Here is a 21,184-nt window from a genome sequence, read left to right on the forward strand (position 1 = left end):
TTTGGAAATTCCCTGGGCAAGCCCAGGCAAATTTTTCAAAAGCATAACATTCTAGAATTTTCTGGTGATTTATTTGTGAGTCAGAGATGAACTGGAAATGATGTAAGAGTAGGTGGGGCTTAGCAAAAGTGGGCGGAGCTTAGGAAAAGTGGGCGTGGCTTATGAAAATACCTCATGAAAGTGGGCAGGGCTTAGGGAAAGTGGGCGGGGCTTATAAAAAATTTGGTAGGGAGTGGGCGGGGCTTATGAAAAGTGGGCTTGGTTTAACCAAAATAACCTGTGGCTCAGGAGGTGGTCAAACAAGAGCATTAAGAGAAGTTTATCATTTTGTAATGGCACAACAGGGGTATCTTAAAAAATATAAAGATTCAAATGTTTTCTTTTTAAATATTTTAGATGGGGATTATTGTGCAAAGAAAATTAAACTATTGAAGGAATTTGAGAATGAACAAATCTTTATAGGTTCAATGAGTGAGCTAAACAATATGCATTGGTTATTTGAAAAGGAGTGTCCCTAGGCTTTCATGTTTCAGATATTTCTTTTGAATCACCTTTAACAAATCACATTACGACTTTACTACTTCAACAAATCTTTGTCTTATTGCATTGGTTATTTGAAAAAAAGTGTCCCTCGGTTAAAAGGGGAGACAAATAAATATACCTTGGGATAAAAAGGGGGTTTACTTTTTAGGGGGAATAAAAATGAATCGCTGAAAATCCCCCATTCATTTACATGGAGAAAAGTGATCCAGAATCAGTATATTCACCCTACTTATATACATAGCATATTGGGAATTGTGTTATAATTCATTTTACATGTAAGACAAGGTGATAAATGAAATTATATCTCCCCTACATCAGCCTGATTGAAAATAAAATCTCGGCTTGGAATTTTCTGGAATAGTGCGAGAATCAATGGGACTCTGCCAGCAATGTGATGAAATGTGGCCTCGAATGTCCATTCTCTGATCCATCAGAGAGCGACAGCTTTGTGAGTTCCAAAAGTGGTATATCGTAACGCTGTCACATAACCAGACGGATAGCAAGCGTGGAACAGCAAAGGACGTGCAAGCCCAGGGGCGAGGGGTTAGTGACAAACGTTTTGCATTGGCTATGTGGTTCATTCGCTGAAGCGTGCCGTGTTGTGGAATTCTTGAACAGAGTTGGCCTCAACCAAGTTTGAAGCTGCATGGCCTCAAAGCACTTCTGGCATCACCTACTTGAAGCTGAATTTACTCTTTCATGCTTTGTCTGAATGAAGTGTTGTGGATGGAAAAAACAGAAGTGAAAGCAAATATTTCTCTCATCCTCATGAAAATAAGCAAAATAAACTCCTCAATATAGATGCAAGGAACAAGAAGGAAATTCCTTTCCAAAAGTTTCATAAGAACTCATTAAATATCAAAGGGAAGTTATGTAAGGGGATCAAAAAAAGAGACACCTCATTGGATGTGTGCCAATTTCAAATTTTGCTTCGATTTCTGAAAACCATCATGAAAGACAAGATTGAAACCATCTTTATTTCAAGATAATCTCAATCAAAAGATGTATTAATCAGCAGGGGAAAGGATGAACAACTGAGAACATAAAAATGACAAACCATGAGCTTCATAAATCAGTGCAACTTCATTATTGAACTAACCTTATAAATCGGTGGCCTATAAAGATGGCCATACACAGATGGTCCGTCCACGTTAATCCCTAAAAATTAATCTCAATATCGCTAGTGATTCAGTACCCAGGAATAACCTTTGTTTCACCTCACAACCAAGCGTATGATGCACAGGATTCATTTCTAGACAACTTCGGTTACTTGAACGTCACTCTGCAATCAGTGCCGACCGAGTAGAACATGTCCTCCTCACTAAGGGAATTGCCAGTGATTTCCAAAACTTCTGACATCACTATGTGTGCAAGAGCCATCCTGTTATTAAATCTGATGCAGACGAGTCACCCGGTTTGATCGTGTTGCTGTCCACTTCGGAACCTTCAAAATGGAAAACAATTTCACTTAGGAATTGCTTGTGATCGTGAGTGTACATTATGGGAATGTTATTTGCCTGCAAATAATCACTCGGGATTTGCACAGATGAATTGCCCCAGCAAGTGTTCGACTTTACAGCATCTTTATGGCAGTAATAATCATCGACCATGCTCTATGCAGTGTCGGTTCTGCCAAAGCAGTTTCTTGGCGAGGGTTGCAATCCTGGATGGGTTGCCACTCTGACACAGGAAGTCAGGGCAGGAATTTGTGACTTGTTCATAGTGCCGAAGGTAGCTCGCCCACTCTTCACGAAGGACACTGTGAAATCTTTAACATCCACCAACTGATGCTGGCAGATGGGACGCCCAATTTAACGTTCATCCGAGGGACGCCCGACACATTGATGAATCACCCTGCCTGTGAAACACCACAATGACAGTTTATAGCTGGGTCAGGAATCAAATCCAGGATAGACAGCTCACAGGAGAGTCTAGGCCATTCTGGCAACCCTTATCACAATAAGAGCATTGCAAAAACAAAAAAAAATTGTTTATGATGGCAAAATGCAAAAATACTATGATTTACATATAAAGAATATCATTCACGGTTAACCAAGCATACGGCTGTGAAACTTAAACACAGGCCAGAAATTAATGAAACCACTTCAAACTGCTTCAGGTTGGTCTTCAGGTTCTGAACGTCCTCAGATAATATCAAGTACCGAATCAAGTTGGAGAAACATTTGGTGCTTTAAAAAACAAGTTTGCATGGGATGTGTAAACAATGAAGTGCAGCTTTCAACAACTTGCCACAAAGCACACCAGCTGGCCAAAATAACTCAAAAAAAAAAACTCATTATGATTTCAACATCGAGTCGATGCTGATTGATTATTGAAATTCACTAATCACACATCAGAGAGACACTGCATTACAAATTGGAGGGGTTCCCGGAATGGAGGGAAGGGATATGTATTAGTACTGTAGTTGTGACCCTTCAATATTTGGTCTTCCATTTGATTTGAATTGAATTTATTTTAATCCCATTTTGAATTAAATTGAACAATAATAAACGTCATTGGTCAGGGTCAAGTGTCCAATCAAAGCGAGGTTGCATCAAAGTGGGACGTCTTGGTACCCAGCCATCACTACCAGCAGTTATAAAGTGGCAGTTCTAATTATGTCTCATTAATTACGTAACACACCAGAACACAAACACCACACAAAACAAGTCCTGACGAGGGTCTGCAATCTCTGATTGCACTTTTTCTGGTTAATATTATAATTTGCAGTGTTTTATACAGAAGAATGTGTGACAGGAGTGCCTAGAGGAAGTGTACTTCCCGTTGATCACTGTTGAAAGACGGACAGAATCAACAGGACGGTGATCGAGGTACGTTTGGGAAGCAAGGCATCAATGTGTGCGCCGTCGGTCGGATGGATATTAAGCCGGAGGACACGACGTGGGATTGGTGGGAAGCAAGGAAAAGTGGACATTTTGAGTATTAGTCATTCATTGGAGCAAAAAAGGGTGAATGTCGACAAAGAGCTAACAGCTGACATGTTAACATATTCCCTTGTGCTCTGACAAAGGGTTAATGCCTGAACCTTCAGTTTCTCCTTGCTTCCCATAGCGGTTAGCATAACCTGTCCAATGATGCAGATTGATACTAGCCTATCACCAGCAAGATTAGTTCTTCACACTACACATGAAATGTTTAGTCGAGGTTCAATTCTTCACCCGGCTATAAACCATCATTTCATAGCTAACACATTGACGTTGGCCCAACGATAGCATAGGTTGGAGCATGTGCATCATCGGCAACATGAAGTAAAAACAACATCTGTTTGCCAACGTTAGTCCAACATCAGCAGATGATATAACGGCATCGCGACAACGGCCACCATTTTCTCAAGGCAGTAAGTATATTGATGTTGGAGCAATGTTGAGCGAACTTTGGGGCGTCTTCAGCTGGCCAACTTTGTGCCAATGGACAACATGTTGTTGGATCAACAGTAGTACGGACATTGGTCCAACGTTAAACCAACATCAGCGGTTTCGCTCGGATCGGTGGTTCGCAGACAGGGCGTAGCATCAATGCGTGAGCCATCCATCGCAAGGACTTCATGCTGGATGACACGACTTACAGGCTCCAGCACTGAGTTGGTGGACGTTAAAGATCCCACGGTGTCTTTTGATGAAGAGCGGGTGAGTTATCGCCAGCACTCTGGAATAAATTACAAATTCTTCCTGTCCCAAAGTTTGGCTGGAGATATGAGCACACAGAGGAGGAGATGGGTCTATTCCACATAGAAATGCTAGATGGTGCTCTTACAATCCGTAATTCTATGGGATAGGTGCAGATGATGATGATGCAGAAGGAAGGATAAAGTTTAGCACAACCCCATGAATTTAGGTTCCATCTATTTATTAGGAAAATAGGGGTAGAGGGGTGGTGCTGAATTGAGAGAAAAAAAACAGGTGATAAGAGAAGAAAAGAGGGAAATAAAGGAGTGGAATGTTGGAGTAGTAGTGAGAGGAGGGGTGTAAATTTGTGGGGAGATGGGAGTTTGGTGAAGGAAGTGAAAGGCTATTATGGAATGTATGGGGGAACAGAGGGCATTCAAAAAGAGAAAATACATCGTTTTTGCGACATAATAAGTAGATGTCAAGGTTATAAGTTGGGAATCCTGATTTTTTTTTTTGAAGGAACACGTATTCTATGGACAACGGATCATCGCTACAGGCAATTCCTATGGAATATAAAAGAGTGAGTTGTATCACACTAATCCAAAGAACACTACAATTGCAAGAGCTCAACTATCATGATATTCTGTGAAAAGTTGGGATTTGACTGTAAAAAGGTTTTTAGCCACAAATGCCACCTTTTCAAGTTTGTGACATAAAATTTCTCAAAAAAAAAAAAAATTTGCAGCACATCATTGGGAAATTTTGAATAGGCTGACACGGAGTATTTCATAATGGCACCACCGAGTTTGTTTCTTAACCGAGAGCTCAAGCCAGAGTTTGTTTCTTTCTTTTTCCCAACATCAGGCCTCATCCTCACATGGACTGTTGGATAATTAAGTTTCATTAATTTGTAATTATGTTGGCCTATTGGCTTTCTCATTTGAGAACAGTATTTAGCTCATGATGTTAGAATCCCAAGTTCACATCCCATACAGTGTAGTTATGATTCATCCATTGTTCACCAATGTTTTTGGAATGCATACTGCAGTCTCAATGGCCATGGCCTATGCGTGGTGCCTGTACAAGCTCAACCATGGGCTTTCGATCACTGAAAAACAAAATTATACGTGATTGACCAGCTTTGTGATAATACGTTGGTTTCTATGGTCAAGGAACAGACACAAAATGATAACTGGCTTTTTTGCTGGTTGACTTAAACATTGCTGCTTTTAAAAACTGGTAGCCTGGATAAACATCCAGATAGCCACAGAATACAGGGCAGGTGCAGAGGTAGCACACTCGCTTTTGAGCTGTCTAGTTTGTGTTTGATTTCCTACCCAGCCATAAACTGATTTGGGATTGATGCTTGGCATATCCGATAATCCCATGGGGGAGGTGAATTGTCCACTCACCAGTATTGTCTGTGGGTGGTGGGTGTTAAAGACCTCATCGTGCCTCACAAAGAGTAGGTTCATAATTGCCACCACACGAAAAAAAATGAAAAATTCCTGTCCTAACCGCAGCTGTGCTTCGAGAATCATGTTAAAAAAAAAAGAAAATAGAAGGGCACTCTTCAACACTGCAACTTCGCCAGATATGCCTCCACCCACATTACTACATCATTATACACACTTATCTACCAAGTTTGATTTCAATCCCTCAACCCAAATCCAAAATATTAAATAATTCTGGCTGCCAGATCATACGTCCCCACCCCCCCTCCCCCTTAGTATACCTGTCAGCGAAGCGACGGGTAATATTTGCTCATATAAACTAATAAATGTCAGTGTGTGTCCATCTCCTCCATAACTCCCAAACCATGAAACCTAGCGGCCCCAAATTTTGCATGCATACCAAGAGAACTCCAAGGTAGTGCTTGAGTGAAAATTGGGTGTTTGGCTTAATTTAAACACTCCTTTAAAGATAATTAATGGCTTTCGAATTAATTAATTATCTTTTATCACAGGCTCATCCTCGGTCACCTCGCGCCTCCCTCGCTGGGGTCTTAATCCACCATTGTTTTTGGGTTGTTCAACCATGCCTTGACTTGGAACAGGCCTCAACGGTTTCATAACAATAAAGCACTCCAATCTTTTTTTCACTCATGTAATCAAATGCCTCATCTACATTCCTACGAATCGCTGTATACATCACTTTTGTTGGTACTATAGTTTTCAAATTAGAGCTTGCAGCGATTTCGTACATTGTTTCATGAATGTCTCTGAGCATGATGAAGGCAGCCCCTATGATGCGATATTCCACGATCTACTTTCACGGACTTATGAAAGAATATAATCAAAGTATAATTTGAGTTTGGAGGATTGGATCATGTGGATGAAATAATTCAAAATCTGGAGTGAAATCTGAAAATGCTAAGAAATCAGTGATGCTTTGCTTTTTGTGGGTGTGTTCCATTTCCAATCAGCTTGGCAAGCCAGCTGTTCCGTATCAACCATTTCATTGGAGTGCTCACTTGAGTGCTTAAGCCACTTGCCAAGCGCCCTTCAGTCGATAATGGTACAAATCGTGTCTCAATCGGGAGGTGGTATAAGTGGGTAAATTTGGATTTGGATTTGGAAAAGGACTCTCCATGGGGTGTGTGCATGCCTGCATGCTTGGTTACGTGTGTGTGGTGCATGGGATTTGCTGACCGGCCTCACATGGGCCCATGCTGCATGGCCCTGTGGTGTGTGGCGCCATTGCGGAGGTGACACGGCTGTCCTACGAAACGTGCTGTGGCACGCAAGGAGCAGACATGCTGTGATGCCAAAGTCATGTGGGACATTCCATGCAGTGCAGGTGAAGTTGAGCATGCAGGTGAGAATCCGTGCACATGTGCGAGTGAAAGGATGAGTATATCGCCAGTGCATGTGCACGGTTAGCATGGACTACAAGGAGGTTGGAGGAATGTATATGGGTGGGATGTGAAGGACTGCTTCCCCAAAGTGTAGCATGTACAAATCTGATGAGGAATGAGCCAACCTGAGGGGGGCAAACTTCGCTGCATGTGCAAGCATGACGAGGTACGTAGACAACACACAGACGTGGTATAAATGGGTAGATTTGGATTTGTAAAGGGACTCTTCATGGGTGTGTGTGTGTGTGTGTGTGTGTGTGTGTGTGTGTGTGTGTGTGCGCGCGCGCGCGCGCGCGCATGCCTGTATGCTTGATTATGTGTGTGCAGTGCATGGGATTCGTGTGCACTGCATGGGACTGACCAAACTCACACACAGGCCTGTGGTGCGTGGCCCTGTGGTGTGTGGTGCCATGGTGGAGATTTTAGCTTTTAACCTCAGCAGCGTACGAGCAATCGCAGTTTCCTTTGTCCTCACGGCTGTTTCTAAAGCAGTTGGTTATTTTATTTGAATCGGGTGTGCTTTAGAAAGGTCATGTGCTTTCTGTTTGTGAGTTTCTCAGCAAAACACATTTCATATCACCTGATTTTTGAACTGTTTGTCATATTGACGTTTTTAAAATTACTGAGCCGAATATTTTCCACCAGTCATATGACAATAGGCAGCTGTTTATAAAGAATAATGTTTATGCACATCTCCTTGAAATGTCTATAATGCAAAGTTGGTTTTAAAATTTGTTTATTGAAAGTTGCTGTATCTACTGTAGTCGGTAACCACGACTCTAATCTGCCCATTACCGAAAAATTGCCGATATCGACCAAACACAAATACATTGTGTGTGTGTGTGTGTGTGTGTGTGTGTGTGTGTGTGTGTGTGTGTGTGTGTGTGTGTTTGTGAGTGTGTGTGTGTGTGTGTGTGTGTGTGTGTGTGTGTTTGTGAGTGTATTGTTCATAAAGCATAACATATTCTCTCTACTAGCTCCCTCCCCCACCCCACTCTCTTTATGTCCCATACTCACTCTGCCCCCTCCTCATACAGTGCAGCATCTTCCTCCCACACCTCTCTCTCTCTTTCTCTCTCCCATTCCTCCCACACCTCTCTCTCTCTTTCTCTCTCCCATTCCTCCCTCCCCTCTCGGACGGTGGTTATGTGTCTGGTTGGTGTTTGTCTCTGCGCAGTACGTTTCTTTCCGGGCATGTACTAGTGGAGTTTATAGTATGACTGGTCGAAAATGTATAATTTTCATCCATTATTTTGTTTCCATCTTCACTGTTATTCCATTTGGAAATAATTTTGATGAGACAGTATGAATCGAAATTACACTCCACCGCAGGTCTGCCTTTCCTCCCCTCCCCTCATGCTGCCTTCCCTTTTTCTCCCCTCATGCTGCCTTCCTCTCCCCTTGTGCTGCCTTCCCTTCCATCGCACCACCTTTCCTTCCCATCACGCTGCCTTCCCTCCCCCTCCCTTCATTCTTACCTCCTCCAAAACCCCCTTGCCCTTCCTACTCTCCCCCATCCAACTCGCTCCCACCCACATCCAACTCACTCCCTCGCGTGCTGGCAGAGTGTCTAGCGACATTTGGTGAGGCATCGATCTCTCTGCCCCCCCTCCTTCCTCACTTCCTCAGAGCTCCTCAACCCCTCCTCACTCCCTCAGAGCTCCTCAACCCCTCCTCACTCCCCCATCCATCCATACTCTCTCCATTTCCACCCTCCTCTCCCTTCCCTCCCTCCTCTCTCTCCCTCCCCTTTTAATATTCCCGTCAGCAAAGCGATGGGTTGGATTTGCACGTTTTGTTAATAAATCATCGTAAATTAATCATCTCATTTGTGATGTATATATACACAATGGTAAATTAAAAAAGTGAAAAAGACAGAAAATGTCATGGCCCCCATTGTTTGAGTAATTTTGCTGGATGGAGTTAAAGGGCAAGCCCATTTAAATGTGCAACTAAAACAGCTGCCAGTCTACCAGTCAGCCATCTTTGATCATATCACAAAATAAAGAGAGGGGCACGTGTATGCCATCATATACTGTGCTTGTGCCAACTTTGAACAAAATCAGACCATGGTTGGGGACACTTTTAAGTCACAAAATGCCACGAGTTGGTCATCTTGCATCTGATCTCAAAAAAAATGACGTGCATATGTAAGCCATCATTCATTATCTGGGTGCCAAGTTTGAACAACGTCGGTAAACGCGTGTCCGAGAAATGGTTGAGGATGTGTTCAACATCGGGTTTCTTACAACTAAAATTGTCGCCAGCTGGCCATCTTGGATTTTATCTCAAAAAAAATGATGTGCATATATAAGCCATCATTCATTATATCTGTCTGCCAAGTTTGAACAACATCGGTAAATGCTTGTCCGAGAAATGGTTGAGGATGTGTTCAACATTGTTTTTTTTTACAACTAAAATGGCCGCCAGTCTACCAGTTGGCAATCTTTGATCAGATCGCAAAATTCAGTTAGGTGCAAGTGTATGCCATTGTGTACTGTGCTTGTGCCAAGTTTTAACAAAATAGGACCATGCGTGTTAGAGAAATGGTTAGGGACACGTTTAAGTAATAAAATGGCCGTAAGTCGGCCATCTTGGATCTGATCTCGACAAAAAATGAAATGCTTATGTAAGCCATCATTGCTTATATGTGTGCCAAAATTGAACAACATTGGTATATGCTTGTCCGAGAAATGGTTGAGGATGTGGTTGACACCAGGTTTTTTGGGGGGGTTTTTTTACAACTAAAATGGCCGCCAGTCGGCCATCTTGGATCTCATGTCGAAAAAAATGACATGCATATATATAGTATACCATCATGTGTTTTCTTTGTGCCAAGTACAAATAAAATCGATCCATAAATGTCCAAGATATGGTTGTGGATGCACGCACGCACCCACGGACACGAAAAAAGCCCCAATTTCGGACAAAGTCCAACGGTGGCGAATAATGACGAACCAACCTTTAATTCACAATCTCGCAAGATGACGGAATCTCATATGTGACGGATGGACAGGCAGACTGATAAGTGTATTATTATGTAGATTGTAAGACTGGAGTGACGTGATGTCTATAAAGTATGCCTTTATTTCTAATCTACCCATAAGAAATAATAAAGCTTGTCTCATTGTCTTGTCTTCCAACTCAGACCTAATGAACAGGGGGCGTCAAGAACCGGTGCTCTTGCCAGCGCCCAGCACCATACCCTGGTCAGCCATTGTTGCTGTGCCCACCGCAGTGGTTATGCTTCTGGCACTCGTTTCCTCCTGGCTTTGCTGTAGGAGGCACTGCAATAACCTGGCTCCTCACACCACAGCCATACCAAAATCCTCGGCTTACGCACAATGCGTCCCCCATGTGGCTGCCAAACGTGGTGAGCGCACGGCTTCGGCCCAACCAATGCTGTCCGAGAAAGATGAGGGCTCCACCGGAGCAGGGCTTGAGGACGCTGGATGCATAGGGCCACCGGTGACCGCTACGCAGGTGCCTTCTGCTGTTGGCACCGCTGTAGCTACCACTCCTGCCATGCCTCAGAGCGTATCCCCCACCAGTCACACATACCACAAGCTCTACCACATGAGTATGCACAATCATTATCACTCGCACAGCAATGGAAAGATGCATGACCATCAGTATGTGCACTACAAGTTCTGAAACTGGTTTGCTTTCTTGCAACACTATTGAGAGCACCACCAATGGTTCAACAGAAGGCAGCAACAGCATTGCAAAGGAGAAACACCACCAGAGCATGATAATGGATTTTTCCTTTCTTACCCAGCAAGCCCCATTAGTTTAGTGAAGGTACAGTGTTGTGGGAGTAACCATGATTGAACCCATTGAGTTTTTCTGCCAATATCCACCATTACATGTGTATTCCTCACACATTCTTATCTGCACATTAACTCATTGGCTCATTCGCAATGTTTCTTTCAAAAGTTATGTCATCTTGGGTGCCCCTATAGCTGTTTGGAACAGACTTTTGCTGTCATTGTTTTTGGTGAAGTTCGGTGGGGCAATGTCTTTCCCCTTCCCTCAGATGCTTGATTACATGTTCACTACACACACACACACACACACGTTGCCAAACTTTTCTGTCATTATACACAACTGTCACACACATGTTCTCACTCCCTATGTGTATACATTCTTTCTGTTCAATTCAAGGATAAACTCAGATGAGAGAATGCTAATATCAAAATTCCGGGGCTATAAGTTTCTGAAAAGGTTTAAAAATTAAATCACACCCTCCCCCCAACTCCACGGCTTTTATTTCCGTATCTTATTCATTGTCGCAAATATCCCTCACCTTCTTTAACGATGCTATGACACCAAACTGTGTGCAACCAACACAGAAATGTGTAACTAACCCTTTGAAACCCGTCTGAAGGAACACTTGCAACGTTTTTCTAAGCCGTTGATTGCAAAGTGTCCTTTCGTGCTGAGCCGAGCCAAGCTGTGACAAATCACACATTCATTCTTTACCAGCTAATCATATGCCAACGAGATGAATCAAAAAGCACATCTTCAACTTTCATGGAGTTGTTAAAGGGGTTAGTTGTGAAAGTGAAAAGGAAAAAAAAAATCATCCTGCATGTTACATTTGCCACTGCTGCTGATTACTTGGGTTACACCAAAATAAAAACAAACCATCAAAGAAAAACTGAACACAAACCAAAATGAATGAATTAATAAACACTTATTTCAGTTCTGCTGTCAAACATTTCACACATTGAATATCAGCATTTAGCAGGTTTTTATTTTTATTTTTATTTTTTAAAGGAAATATAAAACAATTATTGTAAAAACATAATTTCTGGAGTTTGCTTCGAAGGAAACTGTTTACTTTGGTAAAATAATAAATATGCATGGCATTGGCAAGTTGATGCTCTTTTGACGATGTTTGTAAAATAAATAAAGTTTATGTAAACGTGGCAAATAGAGACAAAGTGATGAAGATGGATTTCTTTTTTAATTGGTCAAATTCCTAGCTTTACGCTTGATCTTGCTCGATGTAAAAATAAATGGTTATCCATAAAATCATTCGTTCGGCCTGGTCCGAAAATTGCTCGGAGAGCGACGTCTGTTTATTGAAACGACAAATCGTAAACAGGTGAGATGCTGGTCTTGAATCTACGACGAGTTTTTTTTTTTAATAGAACCAATTATTCCCACCTTCTCGTGGGGTCAGCCATAAACATTTTTGATGACCAAAATCCTTTAAAAACCAGCTTTTAGCGCTTGACATTTGACTGAAGATGGTAGGAATTTGTAATTTGTTCAGGGTGCCGGCGATAACTCACCACCTCTTTGGGAAAAACACTTTGGGGCATTTAATGTCCACCAACGCCCCCAGTTCTGGCAGCCATGTCGTCCAGCTTAACAACCATCCGACGGACGGCACTCACATTGATGCCTCGTCTTACATGCGAAACACCAGGATGACAGTTCATAACTGCGTCAAGATCGGAACCCAGGTGAGACAGGTCAAAGGTGAGTGTGCATACATCTACGCTATCCTGCCAGCCCGAGGTTGTTCTCGAATTATTTCTGCGAATCACCGTTCACCTCTGCAAAATCAAAATGATTAGTCAAAAAAAATCGAATCAGGGAGTTGGCGACTTCAATGCTTAGGCCTGGAGGCCCTGCAGATTACAAATTCAGAACAATATAAACCAGAGAAGTTGCATTCTAGTGTGACAATCAACGAACTTTAAATTTTTAGCAAAAGGGTTTTTCATTCCTTCAAATCGACAATAACGATGTAGAACAAAGATGATTCATTTCATTTTGCTGTGAATTCATTTCATGTGCACACATATCGTGTGTGTGTGTGTGTGTGTGTGTGTTATATATATATATATATATATATATATATATATATATATATATATATATATATATATATATATATATATATATATATATATATATATATATATATGTAATCAAATGTGAATGAGGGTTTATCTCGGTTTTTCAGGTGGAGATCAGTGTGTGTATGTATGTGTATGTATTTGTGTGTGTGTGTGTGTGTGTGTGTGTGTTGTGTGCGCTTTTCAATGGGCCGCTTTAAGCAGTGTACTTTGTAAAACGTGAAGTGACTTCACATTGGCTTCGAGTGAAAAAATTTTTTGCTGCAAGTTATTTTATTTTCAGGGAATTATAAAAAATATTTTAAAAATTAATTAAACTCTGGTTTAGAGATTGTGTTGACCATTGAGACCGGTTTATAAAGATTATATAGTTATCTAAGGAAATGGTGGGGTTCAACCTGCTTCTAGAAATCATCTTGTGTATCTCACACAGAGAATTACAAATGTATATCAAAAGCAGATTATAAAAATGGATTTGCTGTGTTTTATCAGGAATTGGACATTTTATCTTTCATAAAAATAACGAGTGGAATCCTCAATGCAAAGCGTGTGTGAATCATACCATTCTGTAGAAGTATAAAGTGTTTATGAGGTTCAGAGGACTGAAAAACCAATGGATACGTTTGGTGAGGGGGGCAATGGTGGAGGGTGGGAGCAGGAGGAAAACAAAAATGGAACCAACAAATCGAAAGGTGGGAAGACAGACGAAGCGTGTTCAAAAAGTTATCAGAATGAGATACTGTACTCGACAGTCCAAGAAAAGCCAACAACGCTCAATCTTTTTATTTTTTCAACACACCAGTAAGTATAACTCGGCAGTGATTTTGTTTAATGAGATATACTTGGATATTTTAAAATAATACTGACTTTTTTTTTTTTGGACGATCGTGGGTATCTTGTTGCGAGAAACTTTTGAGCACCCATTGTTCATTGTCGACAAGGAGCCAGTTGCAACTGATGCATCAGGTAATTATTTGTTACAGTCATTTCAAAGCGTGAGAATGATATATTTTTGTGTGCTGCTTGTAATATACACATCAATTTTTTGAATGAATTAAAGTATTTTCTTCCATGTCCTGCATCCTGAGTCCATCTCTCATTTGTGTCACTGTGCATCTTATCCATTGCTGGAGATTGAAGGGGAAGGGCTTGTGTGAGGCCTCTCGGGAGTGGAGAGAGGTGAGAGGGCTGGGGGGAGTGGGGGAGAACTGTCAATAGATTGTCACTTTTGCTTCAACAAGAGTTCCAAAAGACTTATTAAGGCCCCAGTATAGTTCTAAACTCAAGTAGTGTTACACTGATAATAAACATCTAATTATCCCTGAAATCAAATAAACAATCGTTTACTTGAAATGTTTTTGAACACATTTTTTATTCATATATTGATGAAAAAGGAAAATATGGAAGGAAATTTGACCTCCCAAACCCAACCACCACAACCCTCTCCAAACAAACCCTGAAGTAGCACAAGCATGATACACAATAATCCAAGACAAGCCAACTTTATATATTTAATGAGCAAATACAACCTGTCGCTTCATTGACGGGAATAATGAGGGGGGGGGTGGAGGGAGTAAGAAGGAGGAGAACGAGGAAGGTGGGGAGCAAGGAGGGAGGTGCAGCGAGGAGGGATGAGGAGGAAGGGGGAGTGAGGAAGGAGAGGGGAGCGAGGAGGGGATGGCAGCATGAACAGAGGGCAAGGGAAGGCAGTGTAAGGGGAGAGCAAGGGAAGGCAGAGAGAGGGGAGGGTCTGTCTGGACATAACCACCATCCAGATACATCAAGGGATGGCAGCGTAAAGGGAGGGCAAGGTAAAGCAGTGTGAGGGGAGGGTCCGTCTGGACATAATCACCATCCAGAGATAACCACCGTCCAGATACGTAAAGGGAAGGCAGCACGAGGGGAGGGGTAGGGAGACTGAGGCAGTGTGAGGGGAGGGTCCATGCAGACATAACCACTATCCAGACATGAACCGAGATAATGCCCTATCCAAATGACAGTTGTACTAAGGGCGGGGGAAGAAAAAGAGGGTGAGAAGAGAGGTGGAGGAGCGAGGAGGTATGGAGGCCGAGGAGGGGTGGGGGAGCGAGGATGCAGGGGGGAGCAAGGTAAGGTGGGGGAAGGGAGGGGAAAGAAGTGAGGTTCAGGTCAGGTATGGGAGCAGCGCGGCGCTGCGTCCACTTCCACCCGTACTCCAGGGGCCTCCATCTGGCCATCCTCCAGGCAGATGCCTGGTCCATCCCCATCTCCTTGAGATGCTGATCAACCTGCTGCAACAACGAGGCATGTGGTCAGCCCATTGGCCTCCTCCACTCACAAGGCTCCCTTGCTGAGAGAATCTGGTGAGCAGGATCAGTGTTAGGAAAACGAGCCACATGTCCATACAGCCGCAGCTGATGCTCACAGACTATGCAGGTAACAAATCTCATTTGAGTCTCTCTCAGCAATGACTCGTTAGACACAAAGTCTGACCAGTGATAGCCAAGGATTCTCCGAACAGACCTGGTACCAAAGGAATGACGTCTCCATCTCAAGTCCCTAGTGAGAGTCCCAAGTCTCACACCCATAGAGTAAGACTGGAAGCACCAAGGACCTGAAGACTCAGACTTTCATCTTCCTACACAGGTACCGGCAGCACCATACCCCATGATCCAGTGAATCCATGACTTCCCAGGCCCAACCCAGATGTCTGTTAACCACTCACTCACAGCCAGCAGAGACATGGATCTCTCCGTGACCTCAACATCCTTGCCACAAATAGGTACAGACAGGATAGCAGCATCCAAGATGTCATTGAAAGCTTGGATCTTCGTTTTGACCCAGGAAACCCATAATCCCAGCGGCTCTGACTCCTCATTCAGCACCTCGAGGGCCCCCAAAAGGATATCTAAAGTCTCCGCAATTATGACTGCATTGTATGCGAAATCAATGTCAGAGATCTTGACATTCCCAAACAATGCACCACAGCTTGAGCTCTCAGACATCCTCCCCAGAATCCAGTCCATACAAGTGCTGAAAAGTGTGAGGGCCAGCACACACCCCTGATGAACTCCAGTAAGAACTAGAAATAAGTCAGAGTTGGTACCACATCTCACAGCACACTCAGGATCACAGTATAGTTCAGACATCAGATTGATCAGTTTTGGTGGCACCCCACGAAGACCAAGAATCATGCAGAGGGCATCCTCATGCACTGAATCAAACGCTTTACAGAGATCAACATAAGCTACAAGCAGCCCTTGCCAAAACTCTCATCTGCTTTCGGTAAGGACCCGAAGAGCAAGGTCAATTGTTGACATGGTCAATTGTTGACCTCTTTGGTGTAAAGCCTGACTGCTCTGGACGCTGGTGCTCAAGCAGATGGTGGCGAACCCTATCAATAATTATCTGAGCAAAGACCTTGCCCAGCACTGAGAGCAGCGTCACCCCTCGGTAGTTGCTGCAGTCTTGGCGATCACCCTTCCCTTTCCAAAGAGGGATAACAAGGCCCCTCTTCCAGTCAGTTGGGATGATGCCTGTGTTCCAGGCAGAGCACAGAACTGCTTGCAATGACACAAGTACAGCATTTCCACCAGCCTTGAGAAGTTCAGCATGGGTGCCACAGATCCCAGGAGCTTTACCCCATTTCATCCGATTCACTGCAGTCTGTGTTTCCACAAACAAAGGTGGACCACAGTTGGTTGGATGGTCAGCAATCGGGATTGTAACACCCCTGACATACAACTCGACAGATGGTGGATCAGCCTGGTACAGCCACTCAAAGTAACCGGTCCTGCGGGCCTTCACTTTGAACTCCTCTTTCAAGAGCCTACCACCACTCTGCTCTCACTGCAGTACATCGAGGGATGGGCTTGGAGGAATGCAATGCGCGAATTCCACTGTAAGCAGGATGGGAATCACTTGACCACAGGGGATGCCCTATCCCCTCACAGATTCCTCACACATAAGCATCCTTTTCCACCCTTAGTGAAAGTACAGTTCTACACCTTATTTCCCTAAATAGCTCAGCTCAGCCATTCAGCCTGGCCCTGCGACTCTCGTCAATGGTATCCAGTGTCCCTTGAGAGGCAAAATTCTTCTTTGCCCTTCGGTGAGTTCGAAGACATCTGCCAGCAACATCAAGGATGGTGGACTTGAAAGCACTCCACAACTCTTCAGCATCTCCCAAAGCACCCAGACCCCCCAAATCTCCACTCAGCCTGTTAGCAAACTCCTCCACTACCCTGTCATCCTTGAGATTGCCAATATCCAGCCGAGGCTGGGATGGTACCATTCTCCTGGATTTAAGTTGCAACTTCAAGGTTGCGACAACAAGCCTGGGGTCGGTATTGAGGAACTGAGCACTCCGGTAGACCCTGCAGTTCTGAATCATCCTCCAGAGATCATCAACAAGCACATGGTCAATCTCCTTTGCCACACCACCAGTGTTGGAATACCAAGTCCAGTGAAGAGCCTGTGGGCGCTGAAACCACGAACCAGCCACCGTAAGTCCATAACTTCTTGTAAAGTCAAGGAACTTCGTGCTATTCTTGTTCACAGTTCCAGACCCATGCCCCATAACCATCACTATCAGTTCCAGTCGATGCATTGAAATCCCCAAGACTGGAAGAATATCTTGCCTGGGGCACTGTAACCCTGGAAACGCCTCAAGACCCCATATAGAGCAAGATGGCCGATGATGCGCCTGATAAATAATATTATTAATCAACCACAGATCAACCACAGACTCGAGCGTGGCATAGAATGTGTCCTTCACGGTGAGATCACTCGCCTCAGTCGGAGCATATTCAGAGACCAGGGAAATGACACCCAAGGAGTGACAAAGCCTTATAAGAGGGGTGTGGGAGGATGTTGCACTGTTTTCGGAGGGGGTGGAGTGAGGATGGGACAAAGAGAGAGAGGGGGTCGTGGGGGTAGTGGGGGTAGAGAAGTTATCAGAAAATATGTTACACTTTATGAATAACACACACACACACACACACACACACACACACACACACACACACACACACACACACACACACACACACACACACACACACACACACACACACACACACACACACACACACACACACACACACACACACACACACACACAGTCCCTAAATTACAGATCAAAATATACCAATATATGTACCTCGACCTTGTAGTGTTACGAATTTGGAAGCTTACTGCACTCAACATTCAGGTCCTTATAGAACAGTTATGTCGGTAAGTGTGTGTTTATAGTTAGGGCCCCCTACCTGTGTCTAACGGGAATTACATGTGTGCGATGCGGAGATTCGTTTACAACAAACCTCCTTCACTTCACTTCACACAACGACGCCATTGCCCACGTGTGTTCGGCCACGTACGTGGGTGGAGATTTCTATCGCTTCAGACCGGGACTCCGCCCAGGAAGGCAGGGGCATGCCCCTTGTCCAATCACGCCACAGAGAGCAACTTTCCAATGAGGGTGGAGAGCGCCTCAGACGGCGATTTGCTCACCCCGGAGGAAAAAGGAATAAGAAGGAATGCCAGGAGAGCTGGAGACCAGAGTTGGGGTTGGACCTGTCCACCTCGTGTGGTCTTCGACGATCTGGCTCGGCGGGACTCAAACCCGCAACACGATGCCGCTCCAAGCACCAGGTACTGCGGTGGTAAAGGGTCGTTGTCATGGTCGTGGTGGTTGTGGTCGTCATGGTGGTCATCATCATCATGTTGCGGGTTTGAGTCCTGCCGAGTTGGATCATCATCGCCTCTGATCTTCTCTTTGGTCTTGGTCGATTGGTGCGTGGTCGGTTGGAGAGTGCGGTACCTGGTGCTTGGAGCGGCATCGTGTTGCGGGTTCGAGTCCCGCCGAGCCGGGTCGTCGAAGACCACACGAGGTGGACAGGTCCAAGCACAGGCTCTGGTCTCCAGCTCTCCTTTCCTCGAGCTGGAAGCCTTCAATAAAGACCTGACGGGGTCCATTTCTGTGTGTGTGTCTGTGGGTGGGCCCGACTTCAAGTAGAATTGTATAAGTGCTTGTGTGTAAATTTGCATTTCTTATACTGTAGTTGTGATAGCTCTGCTCTTTGTGTGTTCCCTTCCCCCTATTGTTAATAAATATCCCTTTTGTTGAATGTATCAGCTCATTTCTGTGTTTCTTTCATTAGCTTAGCACGGTGCGTGTTGGGAAATTGGGAAACGGTAAATTTGGACCGATGGGTGCATTTGGCCAATTGAGGTAACACCGATCAACGAGATGGGTGCATTTGGACCGTTGGGTCTTGGTAACCATCTGCTCGGGTTACGCACGGTTCGAACACTATAACGGCTCATTCCGCTCGAGGCCTGCCGAGGGTGTGAATTCCCCGGTGGCTTTGCCGCGTGGATACTTAGGGATATTGAAGTTGGCAATTTACCCTATTCCACGCGGCCGAATTATTAGCGATTCACGCCCTGTAAGGGACCCGTGCCTTTCGGAGTTCTCCGAGGAGCACGATCTAAATTCCGGGTGTTCGGTGGAGCCGACTCCACTGCTCCACCTAGCGGTCGTGCTCGCCACCGACACTCGGCCCCACAACAGTAGCAACTGCTGACTGTGCATCCCGAATGGGACGGGAACTGCACTGCTGTCCACTGTGGGGTGCTCGAAAAGCAGCTTAAGTACTCAAGCAAGCACTCCAATTAAACAATGGTTGGCAAGCGACAGCTTTGTCCGAATTACCTAACCATGTCCGAATTTGACAAATGAACACTTTTTTTTAGCAGTCGCAACTTCTGCTAATTTCAAATCTGGATCTTAAATTTTGTAAGTCAGCTTAGTTTAAGAGATTGTCAAGGTTATGGCATGTGCCGACACGAAACATAGCCACAAAAATTGGTGTCTCCAAGTGTTTGTAAGCATTGCAATGTACCCAACGATTCATAGTGATGATGAACAGGCATTCGATAATATGAGTGAAGAAAGTGAAAAAAAAACTTTATTGTGAAGAAATTGTTGCAGCCTGTTCCAAGTCAAGGCTTGATTGAACAGGCCAAAAAACACATGGTTGGCTTCAGACCCCAGCGAGGTGACCCTGGAAACGCCTCAAGACCCCATATAGAGCAAGATGGCCGATGATGCGCCTGATAAATAATATTATTAAATCTTCTTCTTCTTTCGGCTACTCCCGTTAGGGGTGGCCACAGCGGATCATCTGTTATGATCCGCATACTGATTTGGCACAGGTTTTACGCCGGATGCCCTTCCTGATGCAACCCTGGTCAACTCTTACGACACAGGGACAAGAATTGGGTTTCGCCATGATTCCGGGCTGCCCTACACCCTCTCATAGCGCGGCCCAGCACAGAGCACCCGTCCTCAAGCGATCCTCCAAGCCAAGCCTCCGAGTAGCCGGATTACAGGCGCACGCCACTACGCCCGGTAAATAATATTATTAAATATGGCCATTAATTAGCTTCAAAAGGGGTGTTTTAATTAACACAAACACCCAATTTTCATCAATGCACTTCCTTGGAGTTACCTTTATTCTCTTAGTATGCATGCAAATTTTCAGGATGATAGGTTTCATGGTTTTGGAGTTATGGAGGACACACACACACACACACACACACACACACACACACACACACACACACACACACACACACACACACACACACACACACACACACACACACACACACACACACTACAGTTATATGTTCATTCTTCGTTGCTTTTTGTGTCAACCTTTTGTTGTGGTCATCGAGGTACGAAGAGGATGGGGGGTATCCCTGGTTCTCCCCAGACTCACCGGGAATCGCAGGCCGTCGCACATGGAGAACTTTGTGTTGCAGCAGGACACTAAACGACGGCGAACACCAATCACTTGACCACGTGACTTAGGGTCCTCCGTCTGACACAATTTACCTAAGAACACATGATCTCTTTATGGGGGAATCGCGCCCTCAGCAATTATGCTTTTATCCTTATTAAATCGTGATTAATGTGGCCGATCTTTCTGCTAGCACAATGCTGGATTGATACGATAGCCCATGAGTGGGGAATATATCCTCCCGGCTAATCTACATCCGGACATTGCTGGACTAATGGAAGAAAGGAAAACCACGGGCAGATTGGAAATATAGCAAGAATAATTTATTTATAATAAGCAATGAGGGGTACGGGAAAAAGGGAGGGGAACTTAAGGGCTTTAATGGCATCAAAGGGAAACCTTGGCAAGAAAAGGGGAAATGCATTAAAAAGTGTGTAATCAAGGTGTGTATTTATAAAATGGGAAAGCAAATATACAAGTTGCAGACTTAACCTA

General features: G+C 44.2%; 1 protein-coding gene and 1 long non-coding RNA gene across 5 annotated transcripts in view; one reads left to right on the forward strand and one right to left on the reverse strand.

Moving 5' to 3' along the window:
• LOC147015719 (fibroblast growth factor receptor-like 1) overlaps nt 1-11,976 on the forward strand; it is a 303,397-nt gene extending 291,421 nt beyond the window's left edge. For all 3 annotated transcript variants that reach the window (XM_085848162.1, XM_085848164.1, XM_085848163.1), the window contains one exon: nt 10,178-11,976. In XM_085848162.1, the coding sequence (XP_085704288.1) occupies nt 10,178-10,683 (506 nt within the window). In that variant the 3' untranslated portion in view covers nt 10,684-11,976. The remainder of the gene's footprint in view (nt 1-10,177) is intronic.
• The window catches only part of LOC147015720 (uncharacterized), a 78,798-nt gene that overhangs the window by 12,496 nt on the left and 45,118 nt on the right, over nt 1-21,184 (reverse strand). The window contains exon 3 of one of the 2 annotated variants that reach the window (XR_015049808.1): nt 1,313-1,987. The exons of the other annotated variant lie outside the window; for it this stretch is intronic. This is a non-coding gene — a long non-coding RNA (uncharacterized LOC147015720). Of the gene's footprint in view, nt 1-1,312; nt 1,988-21,184 lie in introns of those variants that run through there. 2 annotated transcript variants of the gene reach the window in all.

Source organism: Eptatretus burgeri, chromosome 12 (assembly GCF_056783735.1).
Source record: "Eptatretus burgeri isolate ZD-2024b chromosome 12, Ebu_testis_v1, whole genome shotgun sequence".
Classification (NCBI taxonomy): domain Eukaryota; kingdom Metazoa; phylum Chordata; class Myxini; order Myxiniformes; family Myxinidae; genus Eptatretus; species Eptatretus burgeri.